Here is a 24,134-nt window from a genome sequence, read left to right on the forward strand (position 1 = left end):
TTGGAATAATGACCCTAGCATCTGTAACAGGCCCTTCTTGCTGCTGGTTGATACTGGAGAGAAGGGTTAGACTCTGAATTCAACTTGTTCTAATGTTACTGGTTCACGTTTCCTTTGGCATCCTCTGTTGCAGTAGATGAGTAATTTGGGAAGAGTAAGTAATTTTGAGAGGGAAACTGAAGAAGGAAATCCAGCCTGAGTGCTTCTTTCCTCCCAGGAAAGTTAAGCCTTGTGTAACCTCAGGGCTGTTAAACCCTGGTAGTTACAGCTTATTAACCTGCAAATTGCCCAGCACGGACCAACACTGATGGGAGGAAAGGGACTGAGTATCCTAACCAGGTAAGCACAAGGGACCTGGACAACTTCTGAGTTCAGAAGATGATCCAGCAAGCTACCCACAAACCTCTCTGAGTCAGGCCTGCCATCTGCTTTGGTTAGGAGGCATCAAGGCTGTAGTGCAGAGCCTGTACCCAGAGAGCCTGAAACACCTGGAAGCAAGAGATGCGGTTACAGCTGAAGCCTCAGGGAGATCAGACAGCATTTGAGGATAGAAATGGGAGGTGGATACAGAGAAAAGGAAGAGCTGAGCATGAAAGAGAGGACAAGGAATGCTGCAGAGAGCAGGACACAGCTAGGGTGGCACCAGGGGAAGAGCCCAACAGAGGAGGACTCAGGGCCATACACTTCTTTACAGCCTGGCTCCAAAGCCAATCTGGGCCTGCTCTTACACAATTCTATGGGTCTGGCCCCACTTGCTGGTGCCCATAACCTCCCAAGAAGAACTGAAGGTTGAGGACATGTGAGTCGACACCAAGCTGCTCCCTCCCTCCCTGACTCCCACTCTCTAGAATGACACAGCATATGAGGTCCAGGGAGGTGCCAGACATCTGACTGAACCCACTGAGGATGGACTGAATCTGGCAGATGACCCATAGTTGTTTCAAGAGTATCAGCAACATATTGCAAGGGGTTAGGCTCAACCTTGGGATTCCCTGCATCTGTGGGATGCTTTAGAAGCCTTGGGATCCACCCTATAGATCAGTTGGGGAAAACCCCTAGTGTGTTTTGAATTTATCTGGAAGCACCTCGGTGTGGATAGATCTAACTCAGGATGGGCAGAAGAGCATTGGTGTTTGTGTGTCATTAACTCCAGAACTCTTTGGCATGGCTATAAGCATATCTAAGGAATTTCATGTGTCTTGGGAGCTGCCTGAACTGCTTTGCTTGCAGCAGGATTTCACCACTGACTCTTTTGTGGAATTTGCTGGTGGGACCTGGGATGCTCTTTGCTCACATGGTTATAGTGAGACTGAGGCCCCAGTGGATGTTGTTTTGTGCCTCTCTTTGCCCTATAGGGAAGTCTTCAAGAAGAGCTCCTAACACTCTCTTCTAAACATTTTTAGCATCTCCCATGGAATGAAGTGAGCTGCATGCAATAATTTCAATAATTTCACCAGATGCTGCATGCTGCACAATGCCCAATCTCCAGGCACTTGACAGTTTGGATGCCTGTCCCAGGCAGAGTCACAAAACCTTACCTGGCTCTCAGCACTCAGCAGAAAAGCTTCTTTATCTTTTGAATGAAGTTCCTCCAACGTGCCTCCATCTGAAGTCACTGCTTCCAAGAAGTTAGATGGGACAAGCCCCCTCTGTTGGTTCAGCTCTCCCTGCAAGATCAAGATCCAGTTTCCAAATCAGGTTTCCTGGCTGATGGAGAAATAATCAACAGCAGAGCAGCCCCACGCAGAGAGTCCCAGGCTATGGGTTGAGAGAGTCACAGGGACACACTCCTGTTGGAAGGATCCTCAGCAAATTTCACAGCTCACATTCTTGCTTAGTTGTGGAACAATTCAGAGCCCAAAATCACAGAAGAGAGTTAAGGCAGAAAAGATGGCAGGAAGCCATGAGAAATGTATTCCAGCAACACAGACACTTCTACAAACCGAACACATTTCCACTGCTATCCTGGAAGCAACTGGAATAGGACTGCCATAAGCTTTCCAAAGGCCTTTAATTTGCTCTGCTATCTATAATTGTTTTTTAAAGAATGAGGTACCATGAGTACAATTTGTAGGCACTGCCTCAGTGCTCACTGAGGTCCAGAGCTGCAAACCAAGCTTGGCTGTATTCCTAAAAAATTGCTGGCAGTTCAAAAGCAGGTGGTCGGAGGAGACAAAACCAACTCCAGCAACGTTGTTTGGCCAACAGTACAAAATAAGCAAACAAAACATTCACAGTGATCCACTCCAGGCATTATCTGGAGCTAAACCTCAACTTTGATGTGTGAGAACACAATGCTTCCTGTGCAGGAAAAGGTGGATGGTCCAAGGCCCAGGATGGTGTCCGAGCACACAGGTCACGGTCAGGCACACTCCATCAGACATCAGTGCTTGCTGCAGTAGGGGGGCTGGGGCTCATCACACATTTTTATTCTTACATTGCCATTTTAGCCTTCTGCCCTGGACAAGACCATGTGTCTGAGAGCTGAGTGACACCTTAGAGCAGCTGCTGATTCAGGCTCAGGGAAACCTGCAGTCAAGTTATGCCAAGAAATAAACTCAGAACCATTTGGATATTGGGTTTACAGGAGAAGTGTGGGCTGCCAAAAACAATCTGCCCTGCACTAAGCAGATATATTTTGGGTTTTTTTGTTGTTGTTGTTTTTCAAAAGCAGAGTATTTTGTTCCCTGATTTCTGCTCTCCTGCCACTAGATGGACCCCAAGGACTTCAGATGTGTCCACAGGACCTTCCCCATCCCTGTACTTACATAATAGAACCCATCATCGTCCATGGATCCAAAAACAGTGATAATGTCCCCAGCACTGAAAGTCAGTTCAGCCTGCAAAGAGAAAGAACAAGAGTCACAGGAGAAGCACTGCCTGCCATTTCTTACCAGAAACACAAGGTCACCCTGGGCTTCTTGCAAAATCTCACCCTGAGGAAGGGAGACCACTGTAATAAGACTTGCAGGACCAGGATACAAAAGAGTAAGTGAAGTGTGTAACAGGAATTCAGTGCTAAAGAAACATTTAATAAATTATGACAAGAACAAAGCCTGTTTCTTAGAGCAATTTTAGTAGGGCTTCCATCACAAAACGAGAATGTTGGGGTTGGAAGGGACCTCTGAAGATCAAAGTCCAACCCCCCTGGCAGAGCAGGACCAAAACTAGGGCAGGTCACTCAGAAAGGCATCCAGACAGGTCTGGAAAGTCTGCAGAGAAGGAGACTCCACAGCCTCTCTGGGCAGCCTGTCCCAGGGCTCTGTCACCCTCACAGGAAAGAAGTTCTTCCTCATGTTGAGGTGGAACTTCCTGGGCTCCAGTTTAAATCCATTGTCCCTTGTCCTCTCACAGGGCACAAGTGACAAGAGGTTGTTCCTGCCTTCTTGATGCCCTCATGTATTGATAGACATTAATTAGATTCACCCCCCCCTCAGTCTTCTCTCTAGACTAAACAGCCCCAGGTCTCTCAGCCTTTCCTCATGACAGATGTTCCAGTCCCTTCATCATCGTTGTAGCCTCTGTTGGACTCTCTAGCAGATCCCTGTCCCTCTTGAACTGGGGAGCCCAGAACTGGACACAACACTCCAGGTGAGGTCTCACCAGGGCTGAGTAGAGGGGGAGAACCACCTCCCTAGACCTGCTGGACACACTCCTCCTGATGCACCCCAGAATATCACTGGCCTTCTTGGCCACAAGGGCACATTGTTGTCCCAACTGTCAAAATAGTACCCAGCCCCTGTTCTGAAAAGGTATGTTGAGAACAAGCTGAACCCTTCATTTCTTATGAAATCTAAGTACTAAATCCTACTCCCTTGGATGAGCCTGTTCCCTCTGCAACGCTTAGGGATCAGGCCCTAGCAGGAATGCACACAAATGGGAAGACTTGACCTGGAAACAGTCTTGCACAACATATGGGACTCTTCACAACAGTCTGGTAAGTGTTCCATGGAGCACAGGAGACTAAAAAGACAAAGGTGGAAGTAGTTTCTTCTACTGGAAGAAACTGCCCAGACAACACAAAAAAGCTGCTCTAAGATAGCAACACTGCAGCCTCCAAATGGGCTGTCCCTCACTCAAGACACAATGGCTTTTTATCCTCTTCAGTGAAGTGTTGGCTGGAACAGACCTACCTCTAATATAGGTACATGACACCTCAAGTAGTCTGCAGTATCTCTGCTGCAAGTTCCTCCTGCTGGCTGTGAGTGACTCTGTTCTAGCAGAAGAACAAATGTAGGGAACTTCACCCACAGACACAGAACAGCAGAGCTGATCCTACTCTGTCTTGGTACAAGTTCACAAAGAGCAACAACAGCCTTCCAGCAGAAGTGACCAATTTCCTGGAAGTATAAATGGGGGGAGCACCTCCAAAAATGCACCAGAACTGCACGAGCTTGTTTCAATAATCCAAGCTCTATCCCAAGGGAAGGTTCTAGAAAGATCAAATCACTGCAAAAAAATTTGTCATCTTCTTGCTGATTAGGGCTCAAAAGTATTCTTCAGCCAGATCCATGCTCTCATTGTATCTCTCCCAAGATAATCCATCACCCCTAAACCACTCTGCCCTCAGAAGCAGGCTGTCTTACTCATGAGATACTCAATTTTGGAGGAACCATTACCTGAACTGTGCCACCCCCTTACACATACACTCCTTTCTGGATACAGGTAAAGAATCTGAATCCAAACCCCATGTTTACATTTGCTCAGAGTAGACTAACACTGCAATGGAGGAACAGAAAACGGAGCCTATTCTAATTTAGAAAGGTCTTTTGCAGAAATAATTCTGCATTGCAATCTTTCCACCTGAAACAGACTTATCCACCAAAGCACTATTTGGATTAGACGCAGGGAATAGTTGAAAAGCAAGTCCTTAGAAGACTGGTCCATTAAATTGGAGCTAAGCCTTCTTTCTTGAACAAAGACCTACACAGGTATATAACACAGAAGAAATGCTCCAAGACACACTCATATTAAGTACCAGAAGTCCATTCAACCCCTTGAGCAGGTTTTTCCTTTTAGCAGAGGGTGCCCTGGATCAGTTGCTAACAGTAGGGGCTGCTTCCTCCTGCCCCAGATCTCCCTAGTCCTGTCTAATCACTAGAGGATGCTCTGAGGCCATGAAATGCTTGCAGAGATCCACTAAGACACACACTGGAAATCATCTGGGGTAAATTGCTTCATATTCTCCACAGATAACTGAGTGATGTCATCAGAGAATGCATGAGAGAATGTATGAGTGAGCTACATTTTATTACTCCAGCCAACCCCTTTTTAGCAGCAATATTTTCAAGATGTAATTGTCTCTGTTTTGGCTGAAGTGCTAAGTGACTTGGTATAGGAGGAAAAAGAGAAAGGAAAAAGAAACCTAGAGAAGGCTGAGCAGTGAGCAGCTGGTTACCTCTACATCTGCATTTGGAGAGCTCTCCTTAGGGTTATAGTCAAAGACAGCCACCATACTTCGAGAAGGCAGCAGTTCAGCTTCAAAGTCTTTCTGCTTCTGTCCTGCAGGACAAAAATAAAACATAATATCCTGAGCTGGAAGTTCTAGGACAAAACCCCAAATCAAAGCAACTCCTTCACCAGTCTTGGAGTGGACTGAGCAAGAAGAATACAAGGAGGAAAACTGAATGGAAAGATCTTGGAGGTCCTAGATACATTTGGTAAAGCAGTTTTCTGATCTCCTGCATCACCTTGCAAGCACAAAAGTGAGGCATCTCCCCTTTACAGCATTCTGTCGTCCTGTCTATATACACAGGAATGTTGTATTTTATGTTTTCTATTTATACACACACAAGTGTGTGTGTACATGCCTGCTCTGAGTCTACAAAAGCAAAGTCTCATGTTACAGAAAACACATGCTGCCCAGTCCTTCATCTTACAGATTTAAGGCCTGCTTCAGGTCAACAACGGATGGGCCAGCAAGGGGTTTGCAAGCTTGGCTTCTCTGGGCATCAACAGATGACTACACATGTAAGCAGAGTGAGCACCGTCTCAAGGGACCTTGAATTTTAAGGACCATGACATCAGATGAATGAGATTTCCCTGATCCTTCAAAGCACAACCACACATACCCTCTTAGTCAAAGGCCACTGCACCCACTACTAAATTAAATTAAAAGAACTAAAACTCTTCCTCCACGAGAATGACCATGTTCTTACAGTTCTCTGAAGCAGCACTCCAGGGTCTTGCATTGGTCCTTGACCACAAAACACATCTGAAATTACAATCATGCATGATAGTAAGGAAGAGCAATTCTCACCTGGGTGAGACTTGTACTTTTCTTTACCCAGCCCTGCTGAGGGAAGAAAATGCCTCATCAGAGAGAGTTCATCTTTCAACAGTGACCACATGACACAACTGACAAACAACAATAAAAAAAAACAAAGAACAAGGCAGTAAACAACTGAAGCAAAATGTTCATGCAACTCAAAGTCTACACCAGTAGCCATGACTCAGGAACATCACAAGAAGCAGGTCAAGCTACAAAACTTTGGAAGGCATCACTGTTGTCAAAAACTTAACACCAGCACAGGGATGGGTTTGCTTTCCACTTCCTAGCAGTCATACAAAGACAAACATCTGAGGGTCACGTAAGCAAGGAGTAAAAATTCAAGGCAGACTGTGATCCTATTGCAAAAATCAAAGTGGAAGCAGTGGGTGACACAGACCTTTCTTGGAGCGTCTGGGTTTTGGAGGAGGCACCATTTGGCGGCGTGGAGGTGGAGAAAATGTGCCATTTCCTTAATTAAAATCCAAAAAAGCAAATAAATAGACAAGAGAAACAGACAGTGAACAGAAAGTGAACGCATCTTGAAGACTGCACAGGCAACAGAGCAGCAGGACATGCCTCCCCTGGGAAGCAGACACTGTGACTTCAACAGGCAAAGCCCAAATCTCCATTTCTTGTATGTGGACTCAGATGAGGCATGATCCACATCCCAAACACACACAGAAATCCACGTTGTATTTATGCCCTTCAGTCACACCACAGCACACAATAAACAACCCTCACTGCATCTCATCTTTTCAAAGCAGCATCATAAGGATAAAATAAAACCTTTACCATTTACCCTTGAAAAACTGCCAGGGAAGGTGCACCCCATCAACTCACTCAGGTGGGAAGGGAGCTCTCCAGCTAAAGGTTCTACACTGAGCAGGGCCAGGACTGGCTAAGTCCCCAGATGAGCCTGCAGAAGGAGTTCCCGGAACCTCTCCAAGGCAAATCCTTAGTTGTGGGGCTGTAATTTGGGTTTGCAGCAGCAGCAAAACACCAGAGGCACACAAAGCCTGGCTGCCTGTGGCAACAAGGTTCATACTCTGTCTATCTTTCACTGCCACCACCCTCCTGAACAATTGAAAACAGTTCAGGAGCAGGTCAAGCAATTAACACTGGTAGCAGAGTACAGAGAGGTACAGGATGAGAGATGGGAGGGATAAGGGACAAGTATTGGAACACCAACGTGTTGCCAGCAGTTTCAGGGCAGCTCACAGCCACTGAATTGCAGCCTGGCTCAGCGTGAGCTGGAATGGCTGCAGAACCCAGGGAAGGTTTCTCTCTTCTCCCTGAGTACTAGTGCCAAGAAACAGGGAAGCCTCTGCAGCTCCTAATGCACTGACCCCATGTACTTTGGAGAGTAAGGAGAAGCCTAGGGACCAGGTCTGCCCCTTGTACACTCCTGACTGCCTACTGTCTGACACCCTTCCTTCTCCATCCTCACAACTTTCTCCCCATCTTTCTGCATTCCCAAGTCACAGATTCTCCCACCCAAGAGCAGGGCCAATCCTGTGGGTTCAATTGCAGACTCACAAAATAAAGGAGAGAACATAGAATCAAAAACTCTCATTCACACCCTTCATCTGCTCTTCCAACTTTTTTGTTTCCCCTTCTCTCTCAGCCTCCCCCACACTCTGTGCTGAGTTCACAGACACAACTACTCAGGCACAGGAACAGCTCTAGCAGCTGCAAATGCAGCCCTGGCCAGCGCTGCAGCAGCCAGGTGTGAACTGAGACCTCAGAACACCTGCATCCATCAAGACCACCCTGGTTTCCACAGCTACTAAACAAGCCTTCAGATCCTCGGGACCAGCCCACGAGACCATTTTTGATGGGCTGCACCGGCCACACAGCTTGACAGCATGACTGAGCTTTCCACAGTTCAGCAGAGAAATGTGCTGGCAGCAGCACAGCCCACACAAAGGAGATAAAGTACCTGTGCTCTCCCTTGGTCTGTCAGCAGGTAGGAACCCTTGCTTTAGGAGCTGCTTCTTGATTTCATCATTGTCCACCTGGACTTCTGATACCATGTTGCAGGGAATGTACCCTTCCCTTCCTGCACATTCACCCCTGTAGAAGCCATCAGCATCCTTGTCTCCACACACCTGAATGGGAAAAGACAGGCCAGAGACTGTTACAGGGACTGAGATGCACAGAGAAGGGGAAGCTAAGGAAACTCCCGAGAATCATCCAAGGCTCTGCCTCCCAAGGGTTATGCTAACCCTGGAACATCAGATGGATCCATAGAGTAGGATACGTCCACTGTGCTCTTACTTTCAGGATTTGTCCCTCCTTAAATGGGAGCTCCTCTTCTGCTGCATCGGGGTTAGGAGACATAGAAATGGGATCGTAGTCAAAGAGAGCCACAAATATTCTAATGCCATCATCTTTAACAGAGGTTTCTGACGTGGTGGTCCTTGGAGGATCTGTTTGCAGAGAGAGGACACACCAGAGCTAAGGTCAGCACCACTGCCCTGCCCCAACCTCCACGGCCTGCTGGCCTCTCCCCTGCCATCCCCAGCAGCCTTCCTCTCTCCTGCAGCCTGACCCTCTCCCTATTGCCCACTCACCTGGACCAGGGAGCAAAGGTTTCTGCATTTGGCTTCTTCTTGTGCTCTTGTTTCCTCTCCTGCTGGGAGCCTGCCAGGCAGCTGTGCCAGCTGGCTCCTGGCCCCTGTGGTCTTTGTTACCGGGTGCCTGCAACAGGAACCACCAGAGTTAGTAGCAGCTCCTGTCTGCAGACTTGTGTGGCCAGTGAGCAGCCCAAAAGCACCTCACAAAGAGCAGAGCATCCAAATGCAACATTCCTCTTCAGGAACACTCTAGAGCTGAAAGCACGAAGGGAGGTGGAAACCAGAACCAAGTACAGGCAGGCACCCTTGCCAAGCACCAGTGACAACCCCCCTGGTGAGTGTGAGGATGCAGGAAAGGGCATTTCAAGGAGGAAATGACATTGCAGTCATCATCTACAACAAGCTTTCTCAAATCAGCTTATTTCACCAGGGGCTTTCATTTGGGTCCTACAGCCTCCTGCTGCGGGGAGGAAGACCCAGCAAGAAAAGGAATACTGCATTGGTGACACTCAGTTAGCAGGAAAAGCAGAAACAGCTCATACAACAAAAGCCACGGAACAGCACAGAACTACAGAATCTCTCAAATATTCTTCCAGACAATCCTAGAGGAGGATTCTTTCTCTGGACAACACTGAACAAAGCAAGATACAGGCAGGCCAGGGAAGCAGAGGGAAGTCACTGCAAGCTGCTTCAAAGCCAGAATAGGAAAAGTCACCCAACCCTTTTGTGCAAGGAGGTGCTACGTATTCCCTTCGAAGGATGTTGGAGCCTCCTTCTCCAGCCAGGTGACTTACAGTCCAGCTCCCAGCCCTGCTCCTCAGAACTGCTCTCACATCTCAGCACTTCCTTCTCCCGACAGTAGAATTGCAGGCGTTGGCTTGGAGACCCAGCCCACTCCATACTCTGCTCTTCCATCATCTCCAGTCTGGTCAGGTCCCTTCCACCATCCATGTGGGCAACTTCAGACTGACCAAAGCAATCTTTCCAGTCCCTATGACAGCTCTGGGACCTTTCCGGCCACTGCCTGCTGTCAGGGAGGGATGTGCAGGTCAAATCCTGATCATCTTCAGAGTCATACTCAATGTCTATTTCCAGGCTCCTGGGGCTGGAGCTGTGAGCTGCTGTCACAGCAGATTCTGCAAACCCTGAAACCACTGCTTTCATGGGGATTTTTCGTAAGGTGCCTTGTCTGGCATGACTGTACATATCAAACCCCTCCTTACCCTCAGCACTGCTCACCACATTCAGCTCTTCCCTGAGGCTAGGAGCTCTGTATAACCCACCTCCCATCTGGCTGCAGTTACCCAGCAGACGACTGCAGTGCTCTGTTAAATCATTCTGTCTCTTCCTACCCATCTCGGTCCGACTCCGGATCTTCTCTCGATAACTGTTCCCCTTCTTTTTGCTCCAAGCAAGACTCGCCCCACTCCCAGGCTTCGGATCGTTCTCCTGATAGCCCCAGGTGTTCCAGTTTGCCTTCTTCTGACTCCAGGTCAGCTGGACAAAGGCAGAATTCCCACGGTCCACATCCTCTCTGCTCTCATTAACACCACACTCCTCCTGTGGAGTCTGACTGGACAGATCCGTGAAGGAATTACTCCCATCTGCCTTTAGAAATGTCTCCTTGTTGTTAAGCAGCTTCTCCGTCCTTCCTGAATGGCAGGTAGGTGTTTCTAAGGAGTCTTGAGGATCTGCCTTTTCCTTTTCCTCTGTAACATGCTTCTCATCCTCCTCTTCATCCTCATCTTCAGTCACTTCAGGGATGCTGAATAATTTCTTGCTGTGGTTCTTCTGAAGTGGGAGCTCTAGGATCCTCTCCAGAATCTCCTCATCGCTGTCAGTATCACAAAGATCCATCTGTACCCAGCCCCCGAGAAAAGCCACAGCCAGGACAAGCAAAGGAAAAAAGAGAGGAAATAAACATTAAAAAGAGAGGTAAAGTTACAGGTGATTCCCTCCCAGCACAGCAGAATGGAGCAGCAACTGTGGTCTACAGCGAAGCAAGAAGAGAAAGCAAGAGAGAGCAATGGAGCTTCTGGCAAGAGACAATCAGATGAACTAGCAAAGCAGCAGAAAGCAAGACAGGCCAATGCATGGAAGAGCTCCCCCTCAACCTCTGCATCTACACACACAACTATCTGCAGCACCCACCCCTACTCAGCCCACTTGATTGCCAGCAGTTGCAGCATCCCCAGCCCAGGGTGCCAGGGAAGCAGCAGCACAGCCCCCCTGCAGCTACTCACTGCACATTCCTCCCTCTGCAGGGGTGAGTCTCAGCCTGTGCTCACACCAGGACCCACAGTCCTACCTTACTGCTCTGTCCCCACAGAGGAACAGAAGGAAGTGACCCTATGCAGCAAGATACCCCTTGGAGATGCTGCTGCCATGGCAGGACCTTCCCTGGGCCTTTCCCATCATTTGCCAAGGTCCAGATCTACAGCACGTTACTGTCTGCATATCCAGGTGAACAGAGTTGCCAAAAATATACATGAAAACCCTTTCCCTTAAGGGTGTCACACAGACTTGTATGTCCCTTGCAGCTGGGTAAGAGCCTACTAGGCTACAGAAAACTTTTGGGAAAACACTGCTGCATTTTAAAATCTATCTTGGACCAACTGCAGAATGTCTGTTTTTTTTTCTTCTTACCACATTTGTAAGTAAAATAAAAAGGTAGAATCACAGATGCATAATATAATATAGGTTGGAAGATACCTCTGGAGGTCTCCCATTCAACTTCCCTGACAATTTATATCATGACATGTTCTAAAAACATTTATAAATCGTTTACAAAGGATTTGTAGCTATCTATGTCTAAAAGCTATAGGCAAGAGCAGGCCTCTTCAGAGATAATTAAAAGTTGAACCACAGCAGGGGGGGGAAAGGCAGTTGTAAAATGCCTAATGTTTATTCCAAAGTCCATAACTTTTTCCAAGTAAAAGTTGGTCTTGAATTATATTTAGAATTGGTTGAAGGGAGCTCCCAAGGTCTCCAGTTCAATCTCTTAACAGCAGCAGGACTGTTGCCAGCAGTAAACCAGTGTCTTTCCTTAGCTGAAGCATGAAAACCCCAACTCTGGGAACCTGCCCCAAGGCTGCAACACCCTCCCGGGAAAAAAGTTTGTACTCATATTCCACATGAGCCCCCCAAACAGTGACCGAAGACTGCTGCCTCTTTTTATATCAACTGCCATGAACAAGATGGCTTTGGCTCTCACATCCTTCAAACTATCCTTCAAATAGTTGTAGGCAGCTACAAGACCTGATAGAATCATAGAATCATTAAGGTTGGAAGGGACCCCAAAGATCACCAAGTTCCAACCCCCCTGCCATGAGCAGGGAACCCAACCACTAGACCAGGTTGCACAAAATCTCATCCAACCTGGCCTTAAAAACCTCCAGGGATGGGGCATCAACCACCTGCCTGGGCAACCCATCCCAGTTCCTCACCACCCTTAGAGTGAAGAATTTCTTCCTAATATCTAACCTAAATCTCCTCCTCATCTCCCAGTGGCCTCCTCTTTGCCAGACCAAACAAGCTCAGCTTCTTCAAATCCTCTTTACATGACATGGGCTAACAAGGTAGTCTGCTACCTTGTTAGCTCCCATTAGGAATATGCAGAACTTATAAATGCAACCATAAAATAAGTACAGTGAGACTTAGTTGTTTACAAAGTTGTGGATTTTGCTTTTGAGTTTTAATATAACAAATGGTTTCTGAAATTAAACAACTAATTTGAGATTAAACATTTTAAAAGCTGCACCTCTCCACTCTTTCATCCCTCAAATCTTAAAAAGAGTTGGCTGAGATAACCCAAAAAATGTTATTAAATATGTAGAATCCTAGAGGGAGGGGGAGGGAGAGTTCAGTGTTTATCTTCCAGGAAAAAAAACACCAAAACAAAACAAAAATACCTCAAACAACCAAAAAAAAAAACCACATTCAGGCCAATAAAATATCCCAGAAGGCAACACAACAATAGGTGTTCTTGGCTGCTTTTATTTCCTCTTTTCTCCTTCCAGGGAAACTGTTTTTCTTCCATTTTTTCCCAGTGCCATCTCAACAACTGGAAGCACTTCCAGCAACTCCTTCCCAGGCAGAGCCAGCACCTCAGGCCACCAGACTCTCCTGGGGCTCCTAACACACTGCACTGCAGATGCAACCTCCCCAGCTGGAAAGCAGAACCCCCTTCAGAAGGAGAAAAGGAACAGCAGGAAATGTAATCCAAAATCATTATCCTGTCTGCTACTTTATCACTGAGTGCTTACCAGACTCATCCCATCTGTGCTGCAGGTCAGCATCACAGGCCAGCATCAACAAACTACAGATGTTCTTTGGTCACATGGAAACAAATTATGGCTCTTTCTTGCTATATCGTATTTCATACAGTCATGGAATGATTTGGATTAGAAGGGACCTCAAAGACCATCTAGTTCCAACCCCCTGCATGGGCAGGGACAGGTCCCGCTAGACGAGGTTGCTCCAAGCCCCATTCAACCTGCCCTTGAACACTTCCAGAGATGGGGCAGCCACAGCTTCTCTGGGCAACCTGTTCCAGTGTCTCATCACCCTCACTGGGAAGAATTTCCTCCTCATGTCCAACCTCAGTCCCCCCTCTTCCAGTTTTAATCCATTCCCCATTGTCCTCTCACTCCTGCCCTTGTCCCAAGTCCCTCCCCAGCTCTTCTGTAGCCCCTTCAGTCACTGGAAGGTGCTCTAAGGTCTCCCTGGAGCCTTCTCTTCTCCAGGCTGAATGCCCCCAGCTCCCTCAGCCTGTCTCCAGAGCAGAGCTGCTCCAGCCCTTGGATCATCTCCTTGGTCTCCTCTGGACTCTGTCCAGGAGCTCCATGTCCTTCCTGTCTTGTGGGCTCCAGAACTGGACACAATGCTCCAGGTGGAGACCCACAACAGCAGAGTAGGGGGTGAATTTCCTACACATCTTTCTAATTTCTCAGTCATTCAGTCTCAATACTTTCCCCCATGCACATTCACCTTAAGTACCATAATTCACATGATCACAGTCATGCAGCTTCAAGCACATTACCTGCCACAGATGAATTAGAACACACAAACTGGCTTTAACTGTTCCAACTGGTGACATCAATTAACATGATCATTCCCAGCTCAGCTCAGCCACTGTTTCCCCACTTCCAACAGCTGAGCTGCAAAGCCACTGCTCCACTCCTACGAGCCATGGTAGAATTGTAGGGGTTGGAAGGAACAACCAGGGCAGATCACACAGGACCATGTCGACAGGTACTGAAAGTCTGCAGAGAAGGAGACTCCACAACCTCTCTGGGCAGCCTGTCCCAGGGCTCCATCACCCTCACAGGAAAGAAGTTTCTCCTCATGTTAAGGTGGAACTTCCTGTGTTGTCACTTGGTGCTGTTTCCCCTCGTCCTATCAGAGGCACCACTGAACAGAGACTGGCCCATTCTTGATACCCACCCTGCAGATATTTACAGAGATTAATCAGGTCCCCTTTCAGTCTTCACTTCTCATGACTAAAGACCTCCAGGTCTCTCAGCCTTTCCTCGTATGACAGATGTTCCAGTCCCCTCATCACCCCCGTAGCCTCTGTTGGACTCTTTCCAGCATATCCCTGTCCATCTTGAACTAAGCGGCCCAGAACTGGACACAATGCTCCAAGTGGGGTCTCACCAGGGCAGAGCAGAGGGGGAGGAGAACCTCCCTTGACCTGCTGGCCACACTGTTCTTAATACCTCCTGAGATACTGTTGGCATCCATTCCTACAGAGAGTACCAGGGTCAAAGCAAAGTAAACTGCAGTAAGTTATTCACCTGTGGCAGCACAGCCAGGACTGAGGTCAAAAGGTGACATGTCTGTTTTGTCTTAGTAGAGAAGGTGGGGTGGTGCAGGGTGGGCTTTACAGATTCCTGTGTGTTCACTGTGTATGTCTATATCAAGAACTTGATCAATAGGATTGATTTTTAAGCATGGGTTCTAAAGTCCACATTCCCTTGTGTGCTTTTTCCAACTAATTAAGTCCCGGGTACATTCAAGACATATAAACACCCTTCCCTCTTACAAAGGACTGGAATTTTTACTAGCTTAAGATAACACTGGGAGTAAAAGCAGAGCAAGCAGGAACTTAGCCAAGCACTCCTGAGGGTGCTGGGCACCAGCACCTCCTCCTGTGAGCTGATGACATGGGATGGCTGCAGTGGTGCTCCCCACAAGCATTACTCTGCTACACATTACCTTTTCCCCATTCTCCTGGGAACACGGCTCTCTCTCATCCCCTTTCTTCTCTTCCAGAGCTTCTGAAGACAGCTCATCTTCTTCCTCCTCTTCCAAAATATCTGAAAGGTCAGAACTACGGTTGTGCTCAGCAAAAAGAGTCAGCTGCCTTCTTCCCATTTCAGACATTTTTTCTTCTTGCTATGAAAAAGCAAAAGAGATTTCCTCAGTCCTCTCGGGGACTCTGTTCCAACAACAAATTGCATTTTACCTTCCTCCAGCACACACACAACTAAAGTGCCAAGAAATCCACTGGGCAGCACTTGGTGCAACAACTGGCATGTGTGCACCCACAGACACACACAGCTGGCAGACACATTTTATAGCCTGCAAAAGAACTATACTGCACCAGATTGTAAAACCTTGGGGTGTCAAATACCACCTACATCCCTTCATGGGATGTTTAGCATCCACCAAAGCTAAACAAACCTCTCTTTTCACTCTGGAGATTTCCTTCACCACTTCCTTGCCAGGTGACAACCTCAGGAACTCCTGGCAGCTGCTCCCATTCACACTTCTGTTTTGTGAGGTGCCCTCTGTCCCCTCAGCCTGACTTTGAGAGGGCAGAGGCTCTGGGCTCAAGTGTTTCTCCTTCGCCTCTTTCTCTCGTTCAGCATTGGGATCCTTTGGTGACTCCTCCACAGAGCATGCATGGCAGGTCTCCATACAGATCTGCAGACTACTGTTGGGTGGGCTTTCCAGCTCTGGCACTTTGGTTGCAGATTGCTCCATCTGGGGAACAAACCAAACAAAAAAAAAAGGTCATCACAAACAGTGAAACCTGGGGGAGGTATCACCCACTACTTGTGCACCAAAAGGGGCCCCTGAACACTCCAATCTCTCTGACACTGCGTATTCTGTGCTGCTGGCATGTGAATATTTTGGCAGGTGATCTGCAGCTGGGAAGGCTGGCCAGCCCTGGAACAAACCTCCCTGTCATTTGCTACAAGTAGAAAAATGGCCTTTCCACTGCTGCAGCTCTGGCCACCACAGGTGGCTCATGTCAGCCACAGAGTGTATTGATGATCACTAGTTTCAGAGCAGCAACAAGAGCCCAAGCAATACAACAAGGTCATTTCCCACCCTCATCTGCAATGTTCTGCACTCCAGCTTGCAGGTTAGCTTGAGTGAGGACACTACCCCAGCACCTCCTGCTGCTGGAAAAGGCTGTGAAGAAAAGGGGAATTAATGAAGAAGAATGTACAGAGAGCACAACTGTTGTCTGCAACAGAAAGATCATAGACTCGTGGAATGGTTTGGGTGGGAAGGGTCCTCAAAGGTCATCTAGTTCCAACCCCCCTGCATGGGCAGGGACACCTCCCACCAGACCAGGTTGCTACAAGCCCCATCCAAACTGGCCTCCAACACTTCCAGGGCTGGGGCAGCCACAGCTTTCCTGGGCAACCTGGGTCAGGGTCTCACCACCCTCATAGTGAAGAATCTCCTTCTAATGTCTATACCTGCATCTCCCCTCTTCCAGTTTTAAACCATCACCCCTTGTCCTATCACTCCATGCCCTTGTACAAAGTCCCTCCCCAGCTCTTCTGTAGCTTCAGGTACTGGAAGGTGCTCTAAGGTCTCACAGAATCATCAGAGTTGGAAGGAACCTCTAGATATCATCTAGTCCAACCCCCCTGCTAAAGCAGGATACCCTAGAGCAGCCAGGGCTGCATCCAGGAGGGTCTTGAATATCTCCAGTGAAGGGGACTCCACAGCCTCCCTAGGCAGCCTGTTCCAGGGCACTGTCACCCCCACTATGGAGAAGTTGCCCCTCACGTTCAGATGGAACTTCCTGTGTTCCAGTTTATTCCCATTGCCACTTGTCCTATTGCTGGGCACTGCTGAAAAGAGCCTGACTCCATCCTCCTTGCACTCACCCTTTACTTATAGACATTAACAAGGTCTCCCCTCAGCCTGCTCTTCTCCAGGCTAAAGAATCCCAGCTATATCAACCTTTCCTCTTCAGGGAGATGCTCCAGCCCTCTGATCAACTTTGCTGCCTTCTGCCAGACTCTCTCTAGCAGTTCCCCATTTCTCCTGGACTGGAGAACCCAGAATTGAACAAAATATTCCAGATGTGGCCTCACCAAGGCAGAGTGGAGGGCAAAGATGACCTCCCTCAACCTACTGGCCACACTCTTCCTAACGCATTCCAAGTCACCACTGGCTTTCTTGGCCACAGGGGCACAATGCTGGCCCATTGTTAACTTATTGTCTACCAAGATCCTTCTCCTCTGAGCTGTCTCCCTAGAGCCTTCTCTTCTCCAGGCTGAGCAACCCCAACTCTCTCAACCTGTCTTCACAGGAGAGGTGCTCCAGCCCTTGGATCATCATGGCTCTCCTCTGAACTTGTTCCAAAAGCTCCTTGTCATTCTTATGTTGAGGGCTCCAGAACCAGATGCTCAGTGGCATTTAATTCCATTCCCCAAAATGATCTGTTCTCCTTCCCAGCACTCGAGGTACTGAGGAGGAGATGTAAGCACTTACCTGCACCTCCATCCCTTCAGTCAGGCCTTGCAATTCTGCTTCCCTTGAGGAGACAGGCTCCTTGCCTGCCCCGGGGAGCACTGTACTGCCAGCCTGCTGAGAAGGTACAGTCAGACACTCCTTGTCTTGTACATCATCGGATCCCTGTGGTGAAGTGCCTAAAACCTCCACCAAGGAAGCACTGGGAGAGGAAAGGTGTGATGGTGAAGAGGCCTTCTCTGGCAGAGACTGTGCTGAGCTGTCGTGGCTGGAGGAGAGATCAGCCAATTTGGCATCTGAGCTACAAGTGGGAACTTTCTGTTGAGGCAGGAGTGCAGCTGTCTGGCATGTGGGTGGGCTGCGTGCAGGCCCAGAGCCCCTGGGTTCTCCACGGGGCACTCCAGTGGTGGAAACAGCAGAATCTGAAGGTGAAGAGCAGTGAGAGGCTTGCAGCAAGACTGAGGAAATCTGGGCTGGAACTGAATCCACTGACTCCCCATACTGAGACATCGTTCTCACAGAAACCTCCCGGCACACCTGGAACATCTGCAGCTGGGACAAGTCCACCAGGACACTCCCAGCTGTCGGAGAAGTAACTTCTATCATCTGCAAGCAAAACAAGAGGGAGCAATTACTTACTGTGTGCAGCTCAGCCCCTCTGAGAACGACATTTCCTGAATCCAAAGTTAACGACAGACCCCGAAACTGAGAGCAGGAGTGCAGAATTCTCACGCTTCTGCACAGTACCAGGGAAGAATGAAGAGTAAAGAGAAACTGTTACCTTAACCATTTGCGAAACTGGATTTTCTATAAAATACTACTATATTCCCTCCTACTCTAGCTTTTAACTCTCCTTGTTCCCTACCATTTAAAAGGCTATTCATTTTTTTGGCCTCACTTTTGCCTACCTTCCCAGACTCCTCCTTTTTTGACCCATGTAGAAGAAAACCCATTTGCATTATAAAAGAGAAGCCAGTACCACTCTGTTTTGCACTGTGCTCCTTTAAACAGCTGTGGCTTCCCTCTCCCATGGCCAATGGTACAACATAATGAGTGCAGAAGACCATGGGCCACTTTTAATCCTTGGAGGTTCTCTACCAATATTGGTACTGGACTCTCTGGTGTTCGCACACCTCTCCCTTTGCCTGTCCCTAATTTAAGACAGAGCTGGAGAACTACACCTCACTCCTCACAGTCCAGAGCCAAGCTGTATGTGGTGGCAAGGTTGTGTAGTTGGACTGTGCCCATGCCCTTTGCACTAATTGCTCATTGGGCTCCTTGCTTTTCCAGGGATCAACCTAGTGCCTCGGGTGAGACAGGGGAGGCTGATACTAACTGCCTTATTTTACTAGTGAAGAGGCCTGCCACAGATTTCCTAGATTAGTTATATCTAGAACACATCAAAAGTCTGGAGAGATGTCTTTATGTGGTGTGCATCAGTGCCATGAATGGGATGGGATAGGAGATCAGATGTCCTGCTACAATCAGTCAAAACAAACAACCCAAGCATTGTCCCTTCTTTGATATCATTCCTTTCCAGGCCAAGGACTGTCACTGCCTCCATACTTATTGGATCAAGCTTTGCAGGACCTGAGGCTCTGCAACTGCCTGCTCCCCCTGCCCCAGGCTCCAGCCACCCGCTGCAGGAAGGTCCTCACAATACCTTCTGCCCATCTGCGTACACTGCGTAACCCGTGACTCGAACTCCATTGGAAGATCCTTCAGCATCAATGGTGACAGGCAACCAGCTGATAACAAGGATACCTGGTGAGGGACCAGCTTCCACCTGGACATCCAAAGGAGCATCAGGAGCGCCTAGAAGAGAACAGATTTTCCTCTTGCTTACTGACTACAGCATAAAGCTCAGCTAAACTCTGGTTAGAATCAAAGAGAAAACTTCCCACACCAGACTGCCACTGCAGAAATGTCCTAGAGCAGTTTCCCTAGTCTTGGGAAATGACAGACAGAACCAGAGAAAATAAGGTGCTCTTGTTCTGTGAAAGCTTCAAAGCACAGAAAACAGAGCTTTGCAAAAGTAGCTGAGGCCAAGAGGCAGAGCAAGGTCATGGCAAACCAGATCTTCCACACTGAAGAGGCATGCTGCACAATCAGCTAGGAGGGTGTCTTCCCAGGGCAAATGAAAGCAAAACACATTTAAAAAAAAAAATAAAAATGGAAGAAAAACATGAAGACAAAACAGAATAGCATCTCAGGCTTTGGGACCTAATGAGCTTTGCTTCCCTTCACCTCAAGGCTTCACAGCCACATCAGGTGTGGGCGCGCTGCTGTCAGCATTCCACGCACAGGGCAGGACTGCACCAGTACCTGCTCGTGGAGTAGTGAAGTGTATCTCAGCTGAGTCCTGCTCCTGCCCCTCAGGGACTTCTTCCCAAGGGGTTTTCAAGGGTCGGGCCTCCAGCTTGGCAACATACTGAGTGCTAGGCAGCAGGTCACGGAAGGTGTACCAGTAGACCCCAGGTTTTGTCACGTCACGTTCCTCCCCATTGAGGTACACTGCATGGTGGTAATTGCTGTTGCAGGGAAGCCACGTGACCTCAGCTGATGTGGCAGTGACACTTCTGACTTTCAGCATTGTTGGTGTCATGGAAAAATCTTGCCCCACAAAGAAAGTGCATCGCAGTTTATCAGAACTGCCTCGCTCTGTCACGGTCTGCACAGATACACGGTAAGTCTTTGTCTTCAGATCCAGCTTTTCTATCACTGCTTTGGTCTGAAAGCTGCTCTTCACATTTTGACGTAGCTCTTCATCCACGTAGATGTTGTAGCTTTGTATCTCTGGGCAGCCAGCTGGCAAAAGTGGTGGTTCCCAGCCTACAACTATACTTCTGGCAAGCTGCTTTATCAAAGTCAATTTTCTTGGGTAAGGCACTGCTGTATGACTAACAGGTTCCTCCTGGTCTCCTTCTGCTCTACTGGCCAATGGACTGATGCTACTCTCTTCAGTGGAGATATCACTCTTATCTCCACTGGTGGCGCTTGCACTGACAAAACTTTTTTCCTGGTATGAACTATGGGTGAGATCATTCAGCTCCGAAGGCAGAAACGTCACGAGGTCATCATCTGAAACTCGCTCAACAAAATTGGAGGGGACCAGCCCTCGCCGGCCATCCATCAGCTCCCCTAAATGAAAAAACAGGAAACCTGTTATCACTGCACCTACTCTTCAGCCTTCCAACCCATCTGTGAAGACAACATGACAACATCTATGCTAGGTCCTAACTGCACCGCAGTCAGGAATGAAAAAAAACCAACAAAACTCTGGGAGGTTATTTTTTGGCAAAGTTTCCTGCATTTCCTAGGGCTTCCCTACCTAGATCCTAGTGGCCACAGAGAGGACTCACTGCTCCACACATCCCAGAGCCAACTAACTAGAAAGATAATTGGGAAATTAGATTAAGGGTTTTTCCTTCTTCATTATCCTGTTGTTCCTCATCACAGCCCTTTCACTAACTTAAGTGTCTCTTTCCAGCCTGCCCAGGCTGTGCAGATTGACTAATTTATGTCTTCTCCCAACCATACTGCTTTGGGGTTTGTAGTACTTCCTCAATAAAGTCCATCTTTCCAGCTCTGTGTTCAGCTCTGGCCTTCTTTTTAGTTCCCTCCTTTTTCAGGCTAGCTTCTATTATAAAGATGTCCCAGAAGGACCCAGGAGAATGACTGACATCACAGCACTCTTGGTATGTGCAAGACCCATCAAACCACTGTCAAATGAGCAGTACATAGGGATTGCATTTACTTTCCCCTTTCAAACTCTACCTACAGCAAATCAACTGAAAGCAGGGAAAGCAGAAAACATTGCTACAGAACAGCCTTTTTATTCTTTAAGCAATAAACAAATACATGAGAAACTTGGAAACAGAAAGAAAAAGCGAGCCAGAACAGTCAGAGAGCAAGCAGTGCAACATGGCATGCATTTGCCTCAGCTCTTGCAAAGCACCTCAGTAAATTAGAATCCTTCATCCCTTTAAGCCAGCTCCACAAAGAAACTTCATTAGAAATTAACAGTCCACAATTGCTGGTTTGCATTCCCTCTGCCTATTTAGTCAACCAGGATCATGCTTTTGAAGGTGCCGGAAGAGAAACACACTGTATGACAAAACAAAGAGGGGAACAACTGTACTTTGGTCTGCTTACCTTTTACCCTACACTGCCACAAGCACAGACGGAATGGGGACCATCACCTGCTACAGTCTAGCTCACTGTGCCCTCATTGGAAAGCAGGAAACAGACCATCTGCAGAAGGTGCCCAGGGCTGAACACGTTTCTCTCCATAACTAGAGAGAATCAGGATACACCTGAAGCTCTGCTGAAAGCAGCAGCAAAATTCTCACTGAAATCACTAGACCAAGATTTCATGTCTTAGATTTAATTTAATCATGACATAAATAAAGCCTTTTCCAACAGAATCTGTTCTTCCCACTAACAAACTATGGGCAGAAAACCTTGAGTTTTTGAGAAACACTAAATTCCTCTCTTATTTTTTGAAGAGAGAGAAACCCTCCACAGCAGTTGGCTCACATTTCATTCTACCACAACACACCTTCAAAGAAGCCATCTTCATCCATGTCTCCATAGATGTAAATGTATTCTCCGGCAGTCAGTGGAAGCTCTGCCTCTGGATTTTCATTAGGTCCATCAAAAGGATTGTAGCTGAAATATTTACAATATCAAGACTTACTTTGTAGAGGAACTTCACCAGCAACACACTCAAGCCATGATGTGAGATGTGCTTGCAACTCACTGGGACTGTATTCACATTTTGCAAACAGCAAATTCCACAGAAAAAGGTCTTGACTCTAGTTTATGGGTTTATACACAACTAATAACATATTGCTCCATGTTCAATTAGCAGATAGGAATAATTTTATGAGTAGCAGAACAGATTGGAATGACTCAAGAAAGCGCTGAAGAAAACATTCCAATTATCTGAGTGCCTGCTGGGTTTCTGAGCCTAACAATTAGGTAAGTTGCAGAACACTTCATTTCTAAAATAGATACACTAAACTGACCTGGACCTTTCACTATTTTGTGTAGATAGCTCTCTGCATTTCATGCATTTAATAGTTTTGACCAAAAAAAAAAAAACAACAGAAAATGCCCCAAACTTTTAAGATACACTTTACTTGCCGTGACTGTCATGGACAAGCACAGCATGGAATCTCCAAATTCTAAAGTTTAAAACCCTAAGAATGAGTTCATCTGTGCAAGAAGAGTGAAAAAGAGGCTTCTAAGCCTTTCTTCATAATCCGACCTTCAAGATCCTCTCAGTGCTGCAACTCAGCATTTTAAACTGTCCAAGAGCTTCACTAGGTTAGACATTAGGAAGAGATTCTTCACTATGAGGGTGGCGAGACCCTGGCCCAGGCTGCCCAGAGAAGCTATGGCTGCTCCATCTCTGGCAGTGTTGAAGGGCAGGTTGGATGGGGCTTGGAGCAACCTGGTCTGGTGGGAGGTGTCCCTGCCCATGCAGGGGATTGAACTAGATGATCCCTTCCAACCCAAACCAGTCTGGGATTCTATGAACCTGTGAAAATTTCTTGGATTATTCCAGAGAAATCAAATATTTCAAGGAACATGTCTATTCAAACTCAATTTTCCATCCAGTATTACACTAAAAAGAAGTTTCCCACAGTGCTGTTCACTGAATGAGCTTACCATGTTTTTGTTACGATAAGCACATTGGGTTTGCTTGTGCAGGAAAAAACTGGCCTCAAAAAAATCCCCCGGAGGAACAAGATCCCCAGTGTAACCCAATACCCACCCCTCAGAGTGTTGAATCCCAGAGAAGTGTGTGAAGTTGGTAACTGTGAGATAACCTGTCTAACCTCAAGACCGTAAGAAATGTCCCAGTACCTGTACCGAGCCAGGAACACCTGGAGCTTTGCAGGGCCTTGGCTGCCTGGCTCTGGCATCACAGAGATGCTGTCAACATCCAGTTCTTCCATTTCACTTGCAGTGTCCACCTAAAACGATGAAAGAGGAAGGATACAATATGGCCCAAATCAGAGGGAAGGAACACTCCAAGGGTTTGAACATCAGGGAACAAGTCCTCTAAGCTCTTCTATAGTGCCAGTCTGGCCACCGGGCTAAGGACCAGCTGAAAAATTACTTTTAAGGTGAAGAAGTAGCAATAAAAGGCAATAGATCTAAGCTGCAGCTTCAGGGGTTCCAGTCAGAGATTAGGAAAGTCTCCTTGATCATGTGGGAGATGCAGCCTTGGGACAGGTTCCCACCAAGGTGGGGGATCTACATAAGAACCCAGAGCCTCTGCTAGGCAAAGCCATAGCCATACTGACCTAGTGTTGGTGACAGTCCCACTGGAGTAGGAGAATGGACTAGAGACTGGAGGCCCCTTCCACCCTACATATCCATAATTCAGTATATTCATTTCTTGCATTGTCTAAATGGTGATTGTCATGGGCTGCAACGTAACTGGCAATCTGCACAAAGGAGACTTTCCAGCTCCGTTAGATGCCTACACCTCTGAGCACTTTTGTCCAGGCAGCTCCCCTCCAGCACCTGCAAATGCCTCAATATAATGT

General features: G+C 47.5%; 1 protein-coding gene across 11 annotated transcripts in view; it reads right to left on the reverse strand.

Annotated features, from left to right (window-relative positions):
* The window catches only part of TSPOAP1 (TSPO associated protein 1), a 68,730-nt gene that overhangs the window by 7,499 nt on the left and 37,097 nt on the right, over positions 1 to 24,134 (reverse strand). For 6 of the 11 annotated variants that reach the window (XM_051635517.1, XM_051635515.1, XM_051635509.1 and 3 more), the window contains 16 exons: positions 23,446 to 23,555; positions 22,133 to 22,242; positions 19,897 to 20,712; positions 19,235 to 19,386; positions 17,593 to 18,177; positions 15,535 to 15,837; positions 15,067 to 15,246; positions 9,568 to 10,704; positions 8,845 to 8,971; positions 8,549 to 8,700; positions 8,211 to 8,379; positions 6,669 to 6,740; positions 6,260 to 6,295; positions 5,399 to 5,502; positions 2,769 to 2,840; positions 1,539 to 1,667 (listed from right to left, as the gene is read on the reverse strand). In XM_051635517.1, coding sequence (XP_051491477.1) covers positions 1,539 to 1,667; positions 2,769 to 2,840; positions 5,399 to 5,502; positions 6,260 to 6,295; positions 6,669 to 6,740; positions 8,211 to 8,379; positions 8,549 to 8,700; positions 8,845 to 8,971; positions 9,568 to 10,704; positions 15,067 to 15,246; positions 15,535 to 15,837; positions 17,593 to 18,177; positions 19,235 to 19,386; positions 19,897 to 20,712; positions 22,133 to 22,242; positions 23,446 to 23,555 — 4,254 coding nt within the window. The remainder of the gene's footprint in view (positions 1 to 1,538; positions 1,668 to 2,768; positions 2,841 to 5,398; positions 5,503 to 6,259; positions 6,296 to 6,668; positions 6,741 to 8,210; positions 8,380 to 8,548; positions 8,701 to 8,844; positions 8,972 to 9,567; positions 10,705 to 15,066; positions 15,247 to 15,534; positions 15,838 to 17,592; positions 18,178 to 19,234; positions 19,387 to 19,896; positions 20,713 to 22,132; positions 22,243 to 23,445; positions 23,556 to 24,134) is intronic. The other 5 variants (XM_051635508.1, XM_051635518.1, XM_051635519.1 and 2 more) reach the window with 5 other exon arrangements.

This window comes from Apus apus, chromosome 18 (genome assembly GCF_020740795.1).
Source record: "Apus apus isolate bApuApu2 chromosome 18, bApuApu2.pri.cur, whole genome shotgun sequence".
In the NCBI taxonomy this organism is placed as follows: Eukaryota; Metazoa; Chordata; class Aves; order Apodiformes; family Apodidae; genus Apus; species Apus apus.